The 19,689-nt window shown below is 47.0% G+C and overlaps 2 protein-coding genes across 4 annotated transcripts; both read right to left on the bottom strand.

The window, feature by feature from the left end:
* Window positions 1-32: 32 nt before the first annotated feature.
* Window positions 33-14,230, bottom strand: ssh1b (slingshot protein phosphatase 1b). Of its 3 annotated transcripts, none has more exons than XM_040197705.2 (15): window positions 13,780-14,230; window positions 12,671-12,702; window positions 9,766-9,866; window positions 8,845-8,909; window positions 8,474-8,595; window positions 8,311-8,379; window positions 7,876-7,941; window positions 7,181-7,375; window positions 6,519-6,612; window positions 6,256-6,384; window positions 6,003-6,049; window positions 5,259-5,405; window positions 4,938-5,138; window positions 4,077-4,707; window positions 33-3,959 (listed from the first exon to the last, which is right to left on the bottom strand). In XM_040197705.2, the coding sequence occupies exons 1-15, from the start codon at window positions 13,858-13,860 to the stop codon at window positions 3,348-3,350; spliced, it is 2,592 nt and encodes an 863-aa protein (XP_040053639.2). In that variant the 5' UTR covers window positions 13,861-14,230; the 3' UTR covers window positions 33-3,347. The 3 variants fall into 3 exon arrangements, with proteins under 3 accessions (XP_040053639.2, XP_040053640.2, XP_040053641.2); XM_040197706.2 differs by having other exon boundaries at window positions 8,311-8,376; window positions 13,780-14,201; XM_040197707.2 differs by lacking the exons at window positions 12,671-12,702; window positions 13,780-14,230 and adding an exon at window positions 10,373-10,510.
* A 415-nt stretch (window positions 14,231-14,645) lies between these two features.
* Window positions 14,646-19,328, bottom strand: svopb (SV2 related protein b). The gene is made up of 17 exons (XM_078088496.1): window positions 19,267-19,328; window positions 18,304-18,419; window positions 18,035-18,120; window positions 17,846-17,944; window positions 17,655-17,726; window positions 17,439-17,563; window positions 17,289-17,352; window positions 17,042-17,167; window positions 16,829-16,957; window positions 16,653-16,726; window positions 16,369-16,445; window positions 16,164-16,268; window positions 15,870-15,981; window positions 15,701-15,782; window positions 15,311-15,400; window positions 15,001-15,192; window positions 14,646-14,849 (listed from the first exon to the last, which is right to left on the bottom strand). Exons 1-16 carry the CDS (start codon window positions 19,326-19,328, stop codon window positions 15,001-15,003), a joined length of 1,611 nt encoding a protein of 536 aa, XP_077944622.1. The 3' UTR covers window positions 14,646-14,849.
* Window positions 19,329-19,689: the final 361 nt, after the last annotated feature.

The raw sequence follows: 19,689 nt of genomic DNA, 5'->3' as shown, positions 1-19,689 counted from the left end.
GCGCATTAAATCAACTTGGCTGAATGAATAGATTATGCAGAGGAAATGGGTTTATTTCCGTGATAAACATTAGACTGGACATCATTTTAACAAAATGTAAAAAAAGAAAGAAAAAAAAAGTGCATTACACATGAACATTGGCAATGTACAGTACAGTACACAGAAGTTAACAAAAAACAATTAAAGTAACAAAATCGTACTCCCAGGAAGGTTTATCGTATTCTGCGGTTTCCACTCAACCTCGCATGCTTTGGGGCAGACTTGTGCTCTGTAAATACACTCTATAAATGCCTGGATCCCCCTTTTGAATTGCAATATGTCTTAATATCCTTCCGCACAAAGTCCTCAGCTTCTGGCTCTTAGTAGGATTGTCAGTGTGATGCCTGCTGCCTGGGAATAATTCAATAAAAAAATTTTATTCAATTTTTGCCATTTCAATGGAGCACCAAGACATTCGCTTAAATGAAATAAGTCTTGTTGTTGTTTTTTTGCTGTGGTACAAACACGAGAACTTAATCATGAGTGCTTCTCAAATACACGGTAGCATTATCAGTGTATTTTCTTAATATTGACCACATCTGCAAGCTGATGTACTTATAGCAAATTGTTGAGAAAAATATATACAGACATGAATCCATCCTGTCTAATGTTTTAATGTAAATGATAGTTCTCATTCCAGCAAGTAAGGTTCCTCAGCCAGCTATTGAACCAATACAGTGTACCACAAGTTTCAACAATATCAAACAAATACAATATTATTATAGGCTATTCATGAATGGAAGTCCATCAAGTATAAGTGTGTTCGGGGGCGAAGGAGGCGGCTGTGCGTGAGCTTATGTGTGTTTGCATACATTATTATTTTGTGCCGAGTTATACGTCGCGGGGAGCGTGGTTATTATTGGGAGTGAGGGCAAGTAATGTACAAAAAGCCGACGACACACTCACAGAAACTCTTGCAACGCCTGTGATGCTTTAGGATGGAGCTAAGGCCAAGGTTAAGGCACTTAAATACAAACACAAACTCAAAACATGAAGCAAACAACCCGCGGTTGTGCTGCGGTCTGGGAACGCAAACAGAAGGATTCGCTGCTCACGATGTCAAGCGCATGGATCAAGGCCCACCTGTAACACAGTGATAAAAACTGGCTTCAAAGAGAATCATGTTAATAGGATGTAAAAAGGAAGAGAGCATTTGGGGAAATACGCTGCCATGTGTTGAGATGAAATGATACCGATCTTTAAGTTGCCACGATGTGGCATTTCTTCTGTTACGGTTTGTGGTATCAAACATTTTTCACAATGCTCACGTGGGGGGAAAGAACAGTTTAAAGGCAAAACCAAATTCTTAAAATCTAACTAGTGGAGCAAACCTGCAGCTCCCTGGTGTCCAAGTTAAGGGAGGAGAAGAAATATAAATAGAAGCTTCCACTGATCTAACTAAAGGAATGTTAAACCCACAAAAAAATTGAAATAAATAAATCCATAATTAGAGGTTGGTTAAAAAACTAACATTCATTCCTTGCACAGTTTTCATTTCTCCTGAAGCACTCGCATCTTTAAACACAGCAAAACCACACGTATGTGCATTTCCTGCATGCAGACAGGCATCTCTCAGAACCATTCCAGCACACCCAGCGCGCCAAAACACAACAGAAGAACCTGTAGAGCAACACCCCTTTGGCTTGGTGGCACAATCTGAACACAACAGGCCTCAAGCTGTCCCAGCATAGACAAAATGGACTAAATAACAGCTGAGGAAAAGACTCAAAGAGATGAAAAACAAACTGCGCGTGCAGAGCGTTGCACAAAGTAAACCTACTATATAATAATATGTTTAGATAAGAATTTTAAGTTTTTAATTTGGTAACTTTAAAGTCAAAATTCTAATAATACTTATAGAATAATAGTCATTCGACCCAAATGAATGAAGTATTCATGAATTTATTTCTGCTTCAGTGCCCTTAGTGACTTCAGTAAAACGCAGCTATAGAGTCGAAATGTGTGCACTGTGTGAATGGATGCAAACGTTGTGCTCGAGTGCTAAATCTATACTTAGTGTCTTCGCAGATGTTTGTCTGGGAGACACTTAAGATGAATGAGTACCTGGATGCCACTGTGGTAAAAGGATTTAAACTACGATGGTGATTTAATGTCAAAATGATAAAGCTTTGGTACATCAGCAAGTGATCAGACCAAGCGCTCCTGGAGGACCCTGACGTGTGAAAGGATGACTGTGAAGATCTCCCAACAACAGGAGGTGCATCTTCAGTCTTCTCTCAGGCGTAAGGGGGTCAGGTTCAAACAATTCATCAGCAAACTGACAAATGATTGTTGTCACTTGAGCTAAACAATGGCAAATCTGGATGCATTTCAGCATTTAAATAATATGTTTTCCGGCCCAGCGTGTTGGTATTGTAATACTGCAAAGTCATGCGTGGGGCTAAAGTGAGTGCTTTAAGTACATGATTACATTAACTTTGATGGAGGAGGTCAGGGTGAACCAGACACTGTGCAGACACAACGAAAGAGTCTTTGACCAAAACAGTTCCAGATGCTTGTGGTCCGAGGTACGACACCTTACTAAGAGGCGTAAAAAAGGCTCCCATCCTTTTTTCCCCAAAATGATTATGCTTCCACAACGGCCCCTTCCTTGATGCAAAAGCAGCGGCAGCAGAGAAAATATAGGTGACGGCCAGTGGAGATTCAGCACATCAGCAAACACGAGGAGACGCTGAACGCCATCACAACAAGGGGCGACTGCAAACATTCATCGGGCTCCTTCATGAATGCTGTTGATGACTTGGATTGAAAAACAAACAGTCCAGTGAAAGAAGCGTGTTACTTCAGGTCTTTTTCCGTCCATCGGCCTCAGAGTGCTCGCTGCAGCCACCGCTGTCTCTGGAACACGCCAAGCCTGCCGGTGAACACGGCAGCATGACGCTCATCACCACTGGGCTGAGGGGAAGTGTGATGATCCTGCATGTGGAGGGGGGTGGGGGGGGGCTGGCAGGCTCAGGAGAGACTCAATCGAGGGGCGAGTGGAAGGACACGGGAAAGTCTTCGGTCTTCGGGCGTATGGTTTTGAATCGACCAGCCTCGTTCGGATCTCAACGCCAGTTAAGACGATGACGGGACTTTCTCTGGAAATGCAGCTTGTGACAGTGCAGCTAAGCGGCCGGCACGTGACAGTTCAGGTCAGAGCGGGGCTTTGATTCCGGTACGACACCACAGCGGTAGTCATCTTAAAAAAACAACAACAAAAAAAAGGCCCACAGCTATAACAGGGTTCCTGCTGAAGGCAGCGGCAAAACCTCCTCCTCCATCTCATACACGTAAGGGTTACAGTGTTAAGGCAGGGGCCCCGCCGGGAGCTGGCCCTCCGCGGCCGAGCTCGGCAGCTCCTCAAGCCGCTCTGCCCTCTGTCGCATCAGTTCCACGCCAAACTCTATCCCCAGTCCCGGCATTTTTAGCTTGGCCAAAGCCTGCTGCTGGAGCTCCACCGAACCGCCGGGTTGCAAATCTAAACCTTCAGCTGGAGCCCCCGTGCCGCCCCTCGCCGCTTCTCCTCCCGCGTCGCCCCCCCGCGGCTGGTCCATGTCGTCTGCGTCCACCGAGCCGCAGTCGGGGGGCGTCTCCTCGCAGCTCATGGGCGAGCCGGGCTTCTGCCGGTCGGTTGGTGGGACGGCGGGGCCGCAGGTGGAGCAGCGGTACGGACGAGCGGAGGGCTGGATCGAGCTGGCCGGGACTTGCAGGGGCCGCAGAAGTGGGGTGGATGCAAAACTGGTCCCGGGGGGATCTATGCATATGGTGGGGATAGTGCAGTGGCGGGAGGGGTTAAGGCGGTGAGAACGGCCCCCTGCTGGACGGTCACAGCGTCGCACTTGCGGCAGACGCAGGCAATCCTTACAGGACTGATAGGACGGCTTCACTTTTAAAGGGTTTCCTGTGCTACCACTGTCCTAAACGGAGTAACATACAAATACAATATATGGTCAGGATATTGAAATTACTACAAAATTGTAGTTTAACACAAAAACACTTGAATTAATTTAAAAAGCGTTGTTTTTTAAACTCACATCAAAGGCTGCAGGGCAGCTGCGCTTGGCAGCCAGGCGGTTGCTGTTGTTGGTGTTCAGGTTGGCCAGACCCAACCGGCTCTCCTCCGTCCCCTCGCCATCCTCCCCCGCCCTCCTCCCATCCGAATTTCCCGGAGCCTGAGCCAGGGCCGCCATCTCCGCTTCCTCCTTCTTGGCCTCCTCCTCGTCCTCCTCCTCCAAAGTGCTGATCTCGAGCCTCAGCCTCATGTCCTCCAGGGGGTCGAGGCGGCCGCACGTCTGAGCTGCCGTGCCCTCGCCGGGCAGCGCTAGGTGGGCCATGGGGAAACCCTCGTCCTCCAACAGGGCGTCCCTCTCCACGTCTTCGATCTCGATGAAAACCCTTTCCATACCCAGCAGCGGGGGGCCGCGCACTGGGGTGGAGGGCTCGCTGTCTAGCGCAGAGTCTGACAAGCGTCTGAAGTAATAGTTATAGTTGAGGGAGTCGAGGGGCTCCATCTCCAGACCCACCACCCTGCAGGGGGAGGCCCCGCAGCCTCCCACAGCCTCCGCCCCTCTGAGCCCCGGCGTCTCCTCCCCGCCTGAGGCTTGCAGATCATCGGCTCCCTCCTTATCGGTTTCAGGCCTCCACAGCTTGTTGTGGCGGTGTTTGCTGTTGAACGCAAATAACACATTTGTTTGCACGCGATGAAAGAACAGAAAGCTTCTCAAAGCAAATCGCAGCGTTACAGTTTGAATACCAGCAGCATGTGTGTGCTACCTTGAGGAATCGGCCCTAAGATGAAATCTCCTTGTTGCACTACGTGCAAAAAAGAAAAAGAAAAAAACACCCGGGTGACTGCAGCAAAGCGCGAACCCGAGTGAAACTGCAGACCTGCTTACCTGGCGTCCAGAATCCCCTCGTATTCTGCCAGCTGTCTCATGAATCCGCCGTTCGGCTGAGCTATACTCCGCTTCTGCTTGACAAAGTTGTAGGTTTTCTCCAGGGACCAGCCGTACTCTTTCATCGCATAGGCAATGACCGTAGAGGCGGACCGGCTCACCCCCATCTTGCAGTGCACCAGGCACTTGGAGTTGTTCCTCCTAGTGGACAGACGATAATTAAACTGGTTGGATCGAGCAGGTGATGGTTAGGACGTCGTATTAGCCGTTAACCCAAACGATCTGCGCACGTTTTATTCCAACCCGCGCGGGCGGTCTTACCGGGCTTTGCCGATGAAGTTGTAGGTGTCGTTCCAGTGGGCCAGCAGATCAGTAGCATCCTCATCGTACACGCGGACGTTGTGGTAAGAAAACATCCCCGGGAAGAAGTTGTCAATCTCTCTGGTAACATTCAGGATGTAGCCCACTCTGCAACCAAGACGACAACATGTTTGTCTTTACCTCCATTATTGCTTTGTTCAACTGTTACGCAGGACATCAGACTAGCCTCCTATTAGAAAAGGTACACGCAGGGAAAATCCGTTCGCCCCGGCTACAAAAGGAAAGCGCACACTGTGGATTTTAGACCACCAACTTCTCTGCACAGCATTTATTCAGCTGAAAAAGTGTGGTGGCTGCCCTGCTGAGCATTTAGTTGTTTGTACACTTGCCAAAATGAATATCAGTTTTTAACGACCAGCACTGTGCACCTTGAACTCTTGGAGGTCGCAAGTGGTCTGAAACGCAGCATAAGAATCACATTTATAACACTGCTGCACTGACAATTATTGAACGTCATACACAGTGATAAACTTCATTTTATCATTACCATGATGATCATTACATTACATGTCATTTAGCTGACGCTTTTATTCAAAGCGACTTACAGTAAGTGCATTCAACCATAGGGATACAAACTCACAATTACGCAATTCGCCTCAGAATTATTAGCGCACAATAGCAAATTTCAGGTAAAATAATACATAAGAATAAAACAAAATTCAAATCAAGATTTCATCAGCTTACCCGCAGCCGCGTAGTTCTTCCAGGTTGGAAGCGTTCCACTCGGAGCCCTACAAAAGGGAAAAAGGCATCAACTTTGTTTGAATAACTACAAAATAAAGAGTAAAAAGCTGTTTACTGAGGAAAGTATAATCCACAGTTTGAAGTGGGCCTCAGCATGGTGAAAAGTTAAGAGGGAAAATACAATATAAATAAAGTTTAAAGGGTAGAATAAAAAAAACATAAAAAGAAATATTAAAAAAATAAAAAAACTCACCAAGTACACATGGTCAAAGATGAGTGTGGGCTTGTCCATCTGACCGAGGATCAAAAGCATCTCGTTGTCTATGAACTCTTTGTACTCAGTGAGGCTGCAGCTCATATGCTGCTCCAGCTTGTTACGGATCTGTGGATGACGATTCGAGAAGAAGAAACACTGCTACATTAATAAAATGTATGTGAATAGCATCTTTTTTTTTACACCTTTATGACAGTATTCGAAAAATGTAAAAATAAAAATGTTGTGCATTTGCCACATACCTCCTTGGAGGTGGTGTTCTCCAGGTCTTGATACGTCATGATGCTGCGTAGCTTGGCTTTAATGAGACACTCTGTTCTCTCTCGCTCAGTTGGCCTGCACACGACGAGTCAAGACATCAGTGTGGCTGTCTGAATGTAAATTAGCATAACAGTGTAACATGTTCCCAAAGCGTGAAACTAAAAAGGGACAACAGCTGGTGTCCAATGCATGAAAACCTCTTCCATGGCTAAAGACACTACACACACACGATGCACGACAAAATAAATCCGCAGCGATTGTTCTGTTTGGCCACATGCAGAGCCTGTACCATTAGTCATCAAACAGTCAACTCTTCTGATAATGGATTCATTGTTTCTCTCTTATTCCTTCAAAAAATAACAGTTGTTTTGCTCCACTCAAATAAGCAGATATTCTGCTTTTCCTTATTTTATACAACACTAAACAGAATATATTTGCATAACAAGAATGTTAAAGACATCACCTAAGACTTTGAGAAATCAATTTTTATTAAATGTGGTCTGCATAATAATCAATGATGAAAATGTTTGATGGTTGCAGTCTTTGCCACATTAAATCCTGTCCCAGCATCAGGGACAATCACGTGTGCAGTAAATGCTCTAATAGCTGAAACCGTTACATGAAGCAGCCCGCCGGGTCTCACCGGTCCACAAACATGGTGGGCGAGTCGGGCCGGGTGGTCTCCAGGTCGGTCATGGCATTCCACTCATTGATGCAGCTTTGCTCCGAGGTGATGCAGCTCTCATAGAAGGCCATCCACGTGAGAGCGATGCCCCCCTGGAAGTAGTTAAACCGGCGGGACACCTCGCATGCCTTGTGGAGGACCTGCAGGGCGGACCTGCAGAGACACGGAGCGCTACCTTCAGTATCACAGCAGCGCGGCAAATAAAGACAGTGGCAGTGTTGATTAGTGGAGATTCCCATAAGTGACCAGCAGGTGGACGGTCTTTGGACAAACTGCAGCGCTAGTGTGGTGCTGGACCAGGGGAGTCATCATGGTGGTAAATGATGAATGAAATGCTTCATCGTTGGGATGTCTATGGGATAAAAATCTCAAGCAGAGAGGCAGAGAAATTGTCCGTACCATTATCCTCTCGAATGATGACTCAAAGACATTAACTCATGTCATGAGTCGCTTAAATATTCAAGTCCCAGAATTGCAAAAAGGAAGAAATCATATAAACGTCAACACAACTGAAAACTCTAATTAACATGAACACACCTTGAGGTCTGCTACACATGTCTTCACCTACATAATGTGAGTCAACAATAATCCAGCATGGTCAACGCGTGTCCAACACAACAGCAATCGCAGGTAAACAGGAAGGATTCACTCACCACATGGCCTGCACGGAGACAGGCTTGAAGACGTGTGATCGCCCTGCCGTGTTGACGCTGAAGCCTCTGGTGAGGAGGAAGAGGAGGAGAAGGAGGAGGAGGAGAGGGAAGAGCAGTTTGAGTTTGGTTGGAGATTCAGAGAGCGATCGGGGGGGACGTGAACACAGACTGCCGCCCGGCTCGTTCATGTGGACAATGCAGGACACTGACCAGCAGAACATTCCTCCAGCATACAGAGACAATGTTAACAGGTCAGCAAGAACCGTTCTCACAAACAGACAAATGCATGTAGTTCACTTCTCTGCCAGCGGTGGGCAGAAAAACCTCAAAATAAGGCAGAGAAAAACAAAAACATGCAGCAGAGAGGCCACCGGAATACCTGCAGATGATTGACGTATGCCAGCTTTTACGGAAGGACAACAAAACGAAACTCACCCATCTCCGTCCAAATGTATGTTGGAATCACTCCACAGCGGCAGCACCATCCCGACGGAGCAATTTCTACTGCGGATCACAAAGACGTAAGAAAAACAAGGTAACAGATGGAAGAACCCAGAGGACGGCGCACTCAGCGGGAGACAGCGGCGGGATTGGTTACCTGTCCTTATCCGTGAAGTCCATCCCCAGGACGATGTTCTCCTCCGTGTCTTGGTGGCCGTTGGTGTAGATGACGACCATGTAGCGCACTCGGTCTGACCAGCCGCTCTCCAAGCGCACAGCCTGAGGAAAAGGAGGAGGGCGTTTACTCCTGGTGTCACGCAAAATATGGCGCGAAAAGCATCCGTGGCTTTCGTAGATCTCGGGTAACAACACCTCTCTGAAGTGGTTTCAACGAGGAAGGGAGTCAACCGTCGCGTCGTAACAACTCAAAAGGCGTACAGCACACAAACAGAGAGATATCCAAGTATTCTTCTGAAGAAATGAGCAGAGTAATGGAGTGTGTTCGGGCGTGTTGGGTATCACACTGACCAGCTTAATGCGATCTTCAGACCGGAGGATCTTAAACATGACCTGCAGGTGTTGAGGTAAATCGCCTGCAAGGGAAACACAATTTCAGACTCATTAGGAAACTGAGTTTTAAATGAGAAGCGGAGTTTAGTTCAGATTTTAGTTATTTCGTAAGTTTAAATCATTTTCACTGTCTGAAATTCAGCTTACAAAGATCCTTACGGAGAAAGTTATATATATATATATATATATATTAGTATTTCTAAGTTCAGGTTCACACTTTGCTGACAGGCTTCACTGCAGAGACACTTTATGGAGTTTCTAACCAAAGAAAAACAAAAACAAAGTAGAAGCTGATCATTCAGCTTCTTCTATTGTACATTCCTTTTCATCTCCAGTGGGAGGGAATTTCCCTCAATGAAGATCTAAACTCAGCAGGAGGTGTGCTGTGCTAAGCTAGTTAGCGAGTTGCATCGGAGTCACGTGGAAGCAGACCTCTATATTGTTCCGCCTTCGTCCTCAAAAGACACACAGCTCAACGAGGACGTTAGATTAGAAACCTGTGACTATTAAAGATCTCCGTCATTCACTGAAGACTTTTATTTTTAGACAGTGCACGATTATTGCTGCGTTTTAACATCACTTTGATGTGCAGAAAAATCAGCAGCAGCCTCATAATGTAATAAATAATGTCAAGTGCAAGAACAGATACTGTATGTGTATTTCTTTAAAATAACATTAAGCCAATGATTGATCTCCTTTGAACCGACGTGTCAGCGTTCCTCGTGTTAAACTGCAGGTCCCTTCAGGTCAAACCACAGTTTAAAATAAACGCAGACGATCCCAGGGAGAGAAAAACCACCTCAGCAAAAACAATTCCCCTTTTGTCTGGAGCTCATTTATGGACGAAACAAAGCTGCTTCTGTGCCAGTTTGTTCCTACCTGCATGTTTGTGGTGGGTCGGGGTCTTTGGTCCTTGTGCGCCGCCGCCCTGCTGCAGAAAGAGGGCGGCTCCTTTGACCATGAAGAAGCTCTCGCTGAGGCTGGAAAAAGGCAAACGTGGAAAATACATTAAGGGCTGAGGAAATCTTAACAATCGCCACAAAAAAAACACGTATTTTCTTAAAGCACGAACACCCAATTCTACCCGTTTTACCAGTCGAGCCACTAAGGATTTATTGTTTCTCCTCCTTCTCCAGAGGAGAGTTTTGGAACGGGTTGCACTGAAGAAGGATACGGGACGGATGCGACGTCTGCTGACTGGCTAAAGTACAAACTCAGCTAAAGACATTGATTCCCTTCATCAACCAGCTCTAAATAACCCATTTTTAGTCATAAACAACGGACTGAACGGTTATCAATCATCCAGGAAACTGGGTGAGTGGCCCACTCGTCATGACCACTTCTTATCCTGTGTTGTTGGGACCCTCACTGTCGAATAAAGAGAAATCAGTCCCAAACAAAAAGATATAATAATAATAACAAAAAATAATCATGAAACAAAAAGACGGCGTCCGGACGCTGTGAGCGGCCCGTGTAGGCTGCGTACTTATTGTCCTCGTCCTCGTCAGTGGCTGAAAGTCATCCTTATGTCCTCATAGCTGGATCATCACACGCCGAATGAAGCGTTACCCCCAAAAATGTGCTCGGCCCTTCATGTTTTCTTCTCTCTCTCCCGTCGGACCCCGTGTTGGGTACAGGACCGGCGTGGGCGGGATCAGGCCTTTGTTTTACGAGGAGGGCCGTGCGGCGTCTCTTCTCCCGCCGAACACAGTGCGGCTTTGTTTGGACCGGAGTCTCCTACTCGTGTTCTACCAACACACAAAGTGTGACAGAGTGGGACCATCACAAGGCCTCTTGTCTCAGCTCCCGTGCTAGGTGGTCTCACCATTTCTTCTTCAAGCGTATGTAGAGCACATACGAGTGAGGAGGCGTGAAGCGAATTCCGAACGCTGAACAAGGCCACACTTACAGAAAGGTTGCCTGGTTTCAAAGTAACGACTTAAAACTCTTTCTTTTCTAAATACCTGAAACACTGAGAAACGAGAAAACCTTTCAGATGTGGATGACCCTAAAAAAACGTCCAACACTGACGCCTAACCCCTGACCCCTGACCCCTAACCCAACTTTCTAACAACCTCACTATACTTTACTCTCAAACTTTGACTGCCATCTCTACACACCCCACGCTGCCGGTGTACGTCCTCCCGCTGGGTCGCCGTGACAACTTACATGCGACGGATCCCCCTGCGCGTCGGACCACCCTTCTCCAGAAAGCGAGGCAGCGCCGCTTTGTGCGAAGGTCTCGCGACCAGCTGCATCCCGCTAGCAGTGAGTGAACTATTCACAAGCCCTCCAGGGAAAAGAATGGATCGATCCGGTCTCCGCTCGTCAGTCCTCCCCCGTCCATCTCCTCCTCCACCCTGACCCACGGCTCTGCTGGCTGGTCAGGAGGCCGGCCGGCTTAGCCCCCCCCCCCCCCCCCCCCGAAAACAAGTTTACCGTCCGCTGTCGCACAACCTCCTCTTCACCCCCCCGACGCCACAATTCCTTCCTTCATGCGGGCCGCTGGAAATGTTTCTCGGCGTCAATCTGCAAAGTCTGTCGGGCAGAATTCTAAATGAAGACTCCCTCCTGCCGATGAATTACCGAGGCCCAGAGCGGCTCGTGGAGACGCTCCAGACGAGGCCTGACGTGACTGCTTCAAGTGTGAATGACCCAAACACACACACAGGGAGTACAAAGGGAGAGTCTGAGCCGGAGCTTTGCTGACATAGATTTGGACTTTTGTGAAGTTGGGTTGATTAAAGGAGAGCTTTGTGAACAGGCAGAAGCGGCATTACTCTTCGTTGTGTAACTGAGGAAACGTTTGAAAAATCAATTTTAAAATCAACTATACTTCCAACGGGGTTTTCTCCTTGACAACAGCGAGGAATTAAAGGAGCCATTCATTTATTTCACATGTAACTGTCTTTCCCAATGTGCGTTTAAACCATTTTCCCAATAGTAGAACCACTACATCCATTATAGAATCAATTGTGCAAAACGCTTTTGGGAGAATCGTGATCCTGGACACCAGTTCGGGCTTACAGTAGGTCACCGATTCTACCTCCACAGACACACACACACAAACACACACACACAAACACACACACACACACACACACACACACACACACACACACACACACACACACACACACACACACACACACACACACACACACACACACACACACACACACACACACACACACTTCTGGCACCCCGGCTCGGCTTGGACGCCGGTAAAGCTTCATGACATCATCCTGCAGAGTTGTGACTAAATCTGTCCACAGGGAGAAATATAAACACCGGAGTACTGAACGCCGTTGGTGCTTCAGTGTGTCTTCTTAAAGACTTTACCGTGATGGACAAGGTCAAAACAACTTGCTGTAAACTGAAAATTGAATCTAGAAACCAAATGTTGCTGTATTTTATGATGCTATCGCTTAATTAACTAAGGAAACGCATCCGTCTGTTTACTTCCCTGTTTTCCAAGTAAATATGGATTGCAGCTTTAAGAATAAAATGTTCCATTAGGAAAGAAAACTGTGCTATTAAGATCACTTGTTTGAATAAGGTTGTTTCGGTAGTATCAATGGGAAATACAATCATTGACTGAAAATATTGTCCTGAGACATCTGGGATCTCCCCTGGTTTCTTATGTCCTTAAAAAAGGTAAAGAAAGTTCCTTTAATCAAAGAGGATACAGATGATCACATCTATAATCCCACATCTGACATCTGTCTGTAAATTAGATTAATAATCCTACAAGGAAGTGACTTTTCAAACAGAGAGATCTTACCTATTTTTCCGCTCATCGTCACTTCCAAAATCCTGAAAGACAAAAACAGTGCAGAGAATATAAAAAACGTTGTGTAACGATAGTGTCAAACGAATTCAGAGGATCGACTGATTCTTTATGAACTTAATATGTGCGGCTACAGATCAACATAACGGGAAAGATGCTCTCATCAGCAAACACATCCACACGCCCGTCCACCTTTCTTCAATCGGTCGGACGGAAAAACACACACACACACACACACACACACACACACACACACACACACACACACACACACACACACACACACACACACAGTCCTCATCAGAGGAAGAATGTCGCTGCTTGTTTTTGTGTCTCAGCTCATTCAGCATTCCAAGAGAACATATAATCCACCCTCCTCAAACTAGAACACTGGAGCACTAACCCGGGTGTTGTGATTTCGTTTCATCATTTCATCCATCCAGAATGGATTTAACATTAAATTCACACCCTTAAACGCTCCGGATGAAGCGTTTAGGGAAAATAACAAACCCGCTTTTTTTTTTTATTGAATGTAGGCCAGTGTGCTTCTAACACCCCCTTAGATTTCTACCACCTCAGCGGCTTCACTCATTAAGTGCTTCCCTTTTCCTTTTTCTGTTTGTTGCAAGTTTCACAAAACACTTCGGCTCGAGCGTCCTGGGGCACTGATCACAACTCTCCCCCCCTTTCCTCCCCCATCGAGGAGGCATTAACACACGCAGGGCCAATAAGGAGGAGGGAGAACAACCTGAGTGCAACGCAGAGAAATGACCACTTTGTTCTGACAGCTAAACCCAGCATCCCCCCTCCCCACCAGACCCCCCCCCCCCCCCCCCCCCCACCTCCTCCCCCCTCCCGCTGCAGGATTTTGTTTACAAATCCGCTGCCACAGACAACTCTCTGCTGCAAACAATGCAACAATAAATCAAGTTGATAACAGACACACAGCTATGACGAAAGGTTTGTCACCCCCCCCTCTCCTCCCGCGGGGGTGTCGTACACCACCACACCGCCCCCCGGGGGTTGAGACGCGCTCCCGCGGACCCTCCTCGGCGTTTCCCCGCACACAAAGACCCGGCCCCCGGCTTCTCCTCCCCGCTTACCTCCCCCGCACTGCTGTTCGTCGTGCTGGCCGAGGACGCTGCGCTGGGGGTGGGGGAGCGCTGCAGAGTCACCAGGGCCATGGTCGGTGGCGGGCTGCGGGGCTAGGGGAGAAAGGGAGGGGAAGGGGGGAGGGGAGGGGAGGACGTGGGAAGATGCGCCGCCGAGATTGTCTCTTGTCACCGGGGAGAAAAAACTGCCTAGTCAGACTCTCCCGTCCAGCAGCGGCGGCGGCGGCGGCGGCGGCGCCTCCGCACTCCAGAGCCCCCGGCGGTGCTCCCGTTCGGTCCCGCTGCGTGCGTCCTCCGCGGTTACCGGAGTCCTCATGAGCGGGACGTCTGGAGAGATTTCCCCCGTTTGCACCGCGCCGGCAGCGGACCCCGCGGTTTCATCACCGCCGCGCGGACGGACCGACAAAAACACGGCGCAGGCTGCGAGCGGAGCAGGAATGACATGCGGCTCCGGCGGGCGCCTGTGATTGGCTGGCCTAGTTCGCGTGCGCGCTGTCATTGGGCCAATGTTGTCAAGGTGACTGGCCAGACTAGGAACTCCCAAATACAAATGATGAAACAATATTCTGCTCGTGCTGTCGAGAAGGGCACCGAGCACCGATGTTTGCGCTCAGATCAGTAGACGAAATATTTTTAAAAAATCGCAAATTGTAACTAATTACTGTAATTTGTTAGCTAGGACACAGCTTAATTTCTACTTTTGAGAATAGTGTCTGGATTTGATCATAATTGCAGATGAGTTTTCTGCTGATCCTCTCATTGATTAGACAAGTCTTCGTTGCATGTTCAAAGTAATAGAACATTATGCATATTTCCTTGTGCAAATTCGATGTACTGACAAAACAATAGAGTCAAGGGCATATTGAACATCTTTAATTAGCAAAATACACTCTGGGTTCACATACAGATAAATACAATGTGATGCAAAGTCTTGGCTCCAGCAGAGCACAGTGGGTCATCGTGGTCCACAAGGTCCTCCTGCTGCTTCTCATGGCCTGAATGTCAACAGGGTAAAGTGTGCTTCCCCTCTCATTAGACGTGCCCTCAATTATCACCAGTGCCTGCAATCAGATTAGTTTGAATCCTCTGAGTGATCATGGGTGAAGAACAACGGGATGAAGTTAAATAGACAACTGTGGCGTCTGCAGCAGCCTCTGAATTGACCAAGTATATCTTTCTTTAAACACATGTTAGTCCTCCTGAATGACATACCTAGGGTGTACACTCCTGCGTCGCAGCATTCAACGTCCCGGTCGTGTTGGTTGTCTCCTCGCCGGCCTCCCTGGACTCCTGCATACCCCGTCCCAACGTCTCAATGGGCAGCAGCAATGACGCAATGACGCCCAGCAGACTAAAGCCACAGTATAACGACAGAGTCCCAAACACTGATGTCCTCAGCAACACCTAGAACCAAACCCCCCCCCCCCCCAAAAATGTGAGGAGCCTGGTCGGAGGAGCGGTCATTTTCTAACGAGTTCCTTTGGAAAGTGCAGAGCGAGCGAAAGGGTCACTTCTTCTATACCTGCGCCACAAAGGGTGTGATCAGGGCCCCCACCTTGCTCATCGCGCTGCAAGTCCCCATTGCTAAGGCTCTGTTTTCTGTGGGGAACACCTAATGAGAGGACAGAGCGTTTTTTTTCCAGTTTGAAGTTGGCGGTCGTCAACCAAAGTTAAGTGAGTAGCTTCTTTAATCGACAGATCTTTAGGATGCAAGTTCTTTAAAAAAAAACCTGCAAATATTGTGTTTACAAGAAAAGTCTTCAGAACCTTCTTACAATAAGTCATTCAGCATGCTGAGGAATCTTAGTCAACTAACAAATGATGATCAATTAATTGACAAATCAACTAGGAGGGGGCAGCATTCAAACGACCTAAAAACAAAGGCCGGATGTTAAGTTGGTAGAAGACGTACCTCTGGTGTGTAAACAATAGCAACTTGGAATCCTGCAGTGATGAAGGCTCTCGCTGTAAAGAGGCAGATTGTAACAGCTGTCCTGCAGGGACGGAAAGACAGACACGGACGGTTAGGAGGACGTTTTACTTTTCCAATGTGACGCAACAACAAAGAGACACAAACTTACCTCCCGATACAAACGTATACGGGCAGAATGCTCAAGCAAAACATGAAGAAACACAGAGCCAGGCTCTTCTTCCTGCCAATACGGTCAATCGCTAGAATGGTGACTAATATACCTGAAACAAACACGAAAAACAAGCCTCTAATAAATGTGTGCGTCAACAATTGCAGTCTGAATTAATTACATTTCAACAGATGATAAAAGCACACGCAGGTACCTCTTTATGAAGGGCTTCAGCCTAAATATTTAATTTCACACCACAGCTACGGCAAAACATTATAATAAGGAGGATTTTACCTGGGAACTCAGCTAAGGATGTCCATAAAAGGTTTTTGTAGTCAGCTGATGTTAAATATTTGCAATCCAGACTACAGCTTTGTTCATTATCGGTCCCTTGCTTCACTGTAAGGAGGAAGAATAGTTTTTTGTTTCAGGGTTTATTCCAGCTTAAGACGCGTTAGGTCGAGTGTTAAAAGCCGGTCCACATGTCGCTGTTACTTACTCTCACACAAATGTCCGGCCTGGAGCAGCTCAGTCGTCAACAGGATTATCCCATAGTAGGCGAAGGCGTTGGCAAACCTTTGGGTAAAAACACAATACAGCGTTGTAAATAGTTGACATATACATTCTTAAACAACATTAGATCTTCCCAGGTCATCTTTCCTTGGCCCCCGGGTCCCAACCACAGCGTGCTAATCCAGCATCGATTAAATCATCACCGTGGATCAAAATACCAGATTACGGGAAAAGTGTGATGAGATGTGAAAATGTGTTATTCACGCTAACCATATAAACCACAGAAGAAGAGTAGTCCTCCGATACTGGGGGGAGAAGAGCGCTTTGATCCTTCCACCGCCTTTCTGTGGAATATAGATCAACAACAATAAATGGCTCAGCTATTAACATTAATAGTCCGCATTGTGTTGGACTTTTCAGAAATGAAGATGAAAACGTTATCTCACCCGTTTATGGGCGATAAGCTTCCCCCGAGGCACGGGCTTGCCGTTCTCTTTGGCGATGTGTGCTAATGTTGCCATGGCCTTCTCCGTTTTTCCCGCCAGCAAATTAAAACGAGCACTTTCGGGGAGCCACTGTGTAACGCAGAAAGTTCCGTTGGGGCTCCATCTGTTGCCTGTTTTTTTTTTAAAATGTTATCCCACGAGCGGCATACTTACAAAGCCGAAGCAGACGAAGACCGCCATCGGCGCGGTGGACAAGGCGAGGAGCCACCTCCAGCCGAGAGCGGGTACCGCCACCCATGCCAGGAGGGCCGCGAACACGGAGCCGAGTGCCCAGAATACCTGATGCACACAAACACATCAGCGGCAATGTGTCAGCGCAGAACTCGGGCCAAAGATTCAACAGTGGAATACAGTTAAAGACGAGCAGTGATAAGGAGGAGAAAAAAAAACGTCTCAGCACCGCAACCAGCGGGATACAGATGCCTCCCGACTTCTCCGGAAGGAATTCCGAGTGCAGCGTCACCCTTAAAAGAGACCGAACGTTAATCGCAAGTCAAATGTGCAGGCGTGTTTCAGCGCAGGCTTTTCGGAGGAAGCCGTCGAAACTTACGACTGAGGGGCTCCTCCGAGGCCGAAGCCCACGAGGCCCCGCAGGACCAGGAGCCAGCCGTACACCGGGGCAAAGGCACTGAGCAGGCCGTAGAACAGAGACCAGCACGAAGAAATCATCAGAGCCTGTTCACCACAAGTCAGGTTAAACATCCAGTCAGCTCAAAAAAAACGCAAACCGCTCTAAATTGTGTAAAAACCTAAATCTGAGACTTACTGCTTTTCTGCCGTAGATGTCAGACAAACTGCCCACTACAGGTGCACCGATCCCCATTCCTGCAAACACCACCTGAGGCCATAAACGTAACCAAAAAAAGACCTTGAGAGAGAAGATTATCACACATTTCAAGGCACCAAACTTGTAGAATGACACTTTCCGAAAAAATATAGTACCCAAAGGGACTTTACCGATGTTAAGAGGGCCACCTGGTAGCTTGAAAGCCTCCACTCACAGAGCAGCTGGGGGCCCAGGATGCTGAGGATCATCATCTCCATGGCGTCTCCTAGCTGCTCTCACAGGGCAAGAGAGCGACATGACCTTCTGCAGCTGAAGGTGACAGGGAGGACTTTTCTGAGTTTGTTTTTTAGGATTCTTACCCACGACAGTCCGGTGAGGAAAGACATTTTCCACTGGAACTTTCCAAAGCCGAAGGACTCAAGCGCGTCGTGCACTGTGAAGGTCTCTGTAAAGGGGACAAGACAGAAAGTAAGCGGAACTTTTGTAAATGTGTTGCAACTAAAAGACTTACATCTTTGTGTTTGTTTGCACATTGTGCAAAAATGCATTATGCAAAAAACATGTTTAACTTAAAAGGCACAGACAGATCAGACAAAGATGAGAGTAACCTAGTAGATGTTCTACAGACCTTCAGTTTCATGGAATCCCGTTCTGGATGGAGACGTTACCTCCTCCAGATCTACGCTCCAGATCTCATTGTCTGTGTGGACATTGTCGCTGTGACCCGTAAAACTCACCTCACTCCTCAAAGTCAGCACGCCAAAGGGAGAAAAAAGAAGCATTTATAAGCACAAAGGCTGATTTTCAAGTACAATATGTCCCCTTTCATGAGGAATCAAGTTGGCCTCATCTGGTACACATGCACACATCTGTGTAACAACACAACATGAGCGTGAGACAATGCAACACAATGCTGAAACATGCCATTTCCCGTGTTTTTACACGCAGAACTCCAGAGCTGCTCGTTTTGCATTCGTAATGTAAAGTTATTTAAGACGATCAAACGTGTGGACACACTCTCCACAGTTTATGTGGCGCCTCGTGAGGTGCTGCTGCATTAATGACTCTCATTTCAATTTTATCTTATGTTCTGGAATGTTTTTTTATTCCTCTTTAATGAACTGCGACATGATGTTTGAAAGTCAATTGATTAAATAAATAACGATGTTCTTTTACATCAACAACTAACTTTCTGTACTTCACGAATAAATATTTCATATTGTTATTTGTGTGCATCGAATTCGCACCTTCCTTAATTAATTAAAGAAAATGAATCGGGAACTGGAAAATGAGAAAGGCCTCCGGTAACCCTCTTTTTAAGCAATAATCAGTGGTTTAACATCTCAGAATAATCTGTAAACTGTGGGTCATTTCCTCTCTTAAACTCTAATGTTGCTAAATGGCGCAATTGCAGAACTGTGCGCGAAATGTTTCTACACGATATTAACTTTCTCACAGCGCTACTTTGTCTCATTGTGAGCAAATCGCATAAAACGCCTTCTTCATTTTCCCCCAGTATAAACCTACATTAAATATGTACGCGGAAATATAAAAGTCAAAACTTGACTAAGATGAGTGGTGGTGGTCTTACCTCTCTCCTGGATTCCTCCACCGGTCGTAGGAGATCCTCGTTGCTCTGCAGCAGCTGTCCATCTTCAGGTGAGTGCAGATGAGACTTCATCGAACATCAAGTGCAGCCGCAGGTTTCGATGAGAAACCCATCGAGAGCAACAACAAAAGGGAAGAGTTTGCACCGGGAAAACACAAACAGTCAGTGTTGTTGTGCAGGAGAAACGTGTTTTTTTTTACACTTCGCCAAAAATGATTTCGACGTTCTGTAACCCGAGGTTCAACATGGTGATCAGTTCGCTTTATTACTGGGTGATAACTTGTCTGAGAAAGAAAAGACACAAACTAAGAAGCCAGGCTCTGAATATTCTTTTATTTTATTTGATTGCAGCTGTATTTTAAAACACAAACACAAATCCAACCTGCAGGGAAAAATCAAACACCA

This window comes from Gasterosteus aculeatus, chromosome 14, assembly GCF_964276395.1.
Source record: "Gasterosteus aculeatus chromosome 14, fGasAcu3.hap1.1, whole genome shotgun sequence".
Lineage (NCBI taxonomy): Eukaryota > Metazoa > Chordata > Actinopteri > Perciformes > Gasterosteidae > Gasterosteus > Gasterosteus aculeatus.
The sequence above is the reverse complement of the archived record's forward strand: the minus strand, read 5'-3'. Positions and strand labels throughout refer to the sequence as shown.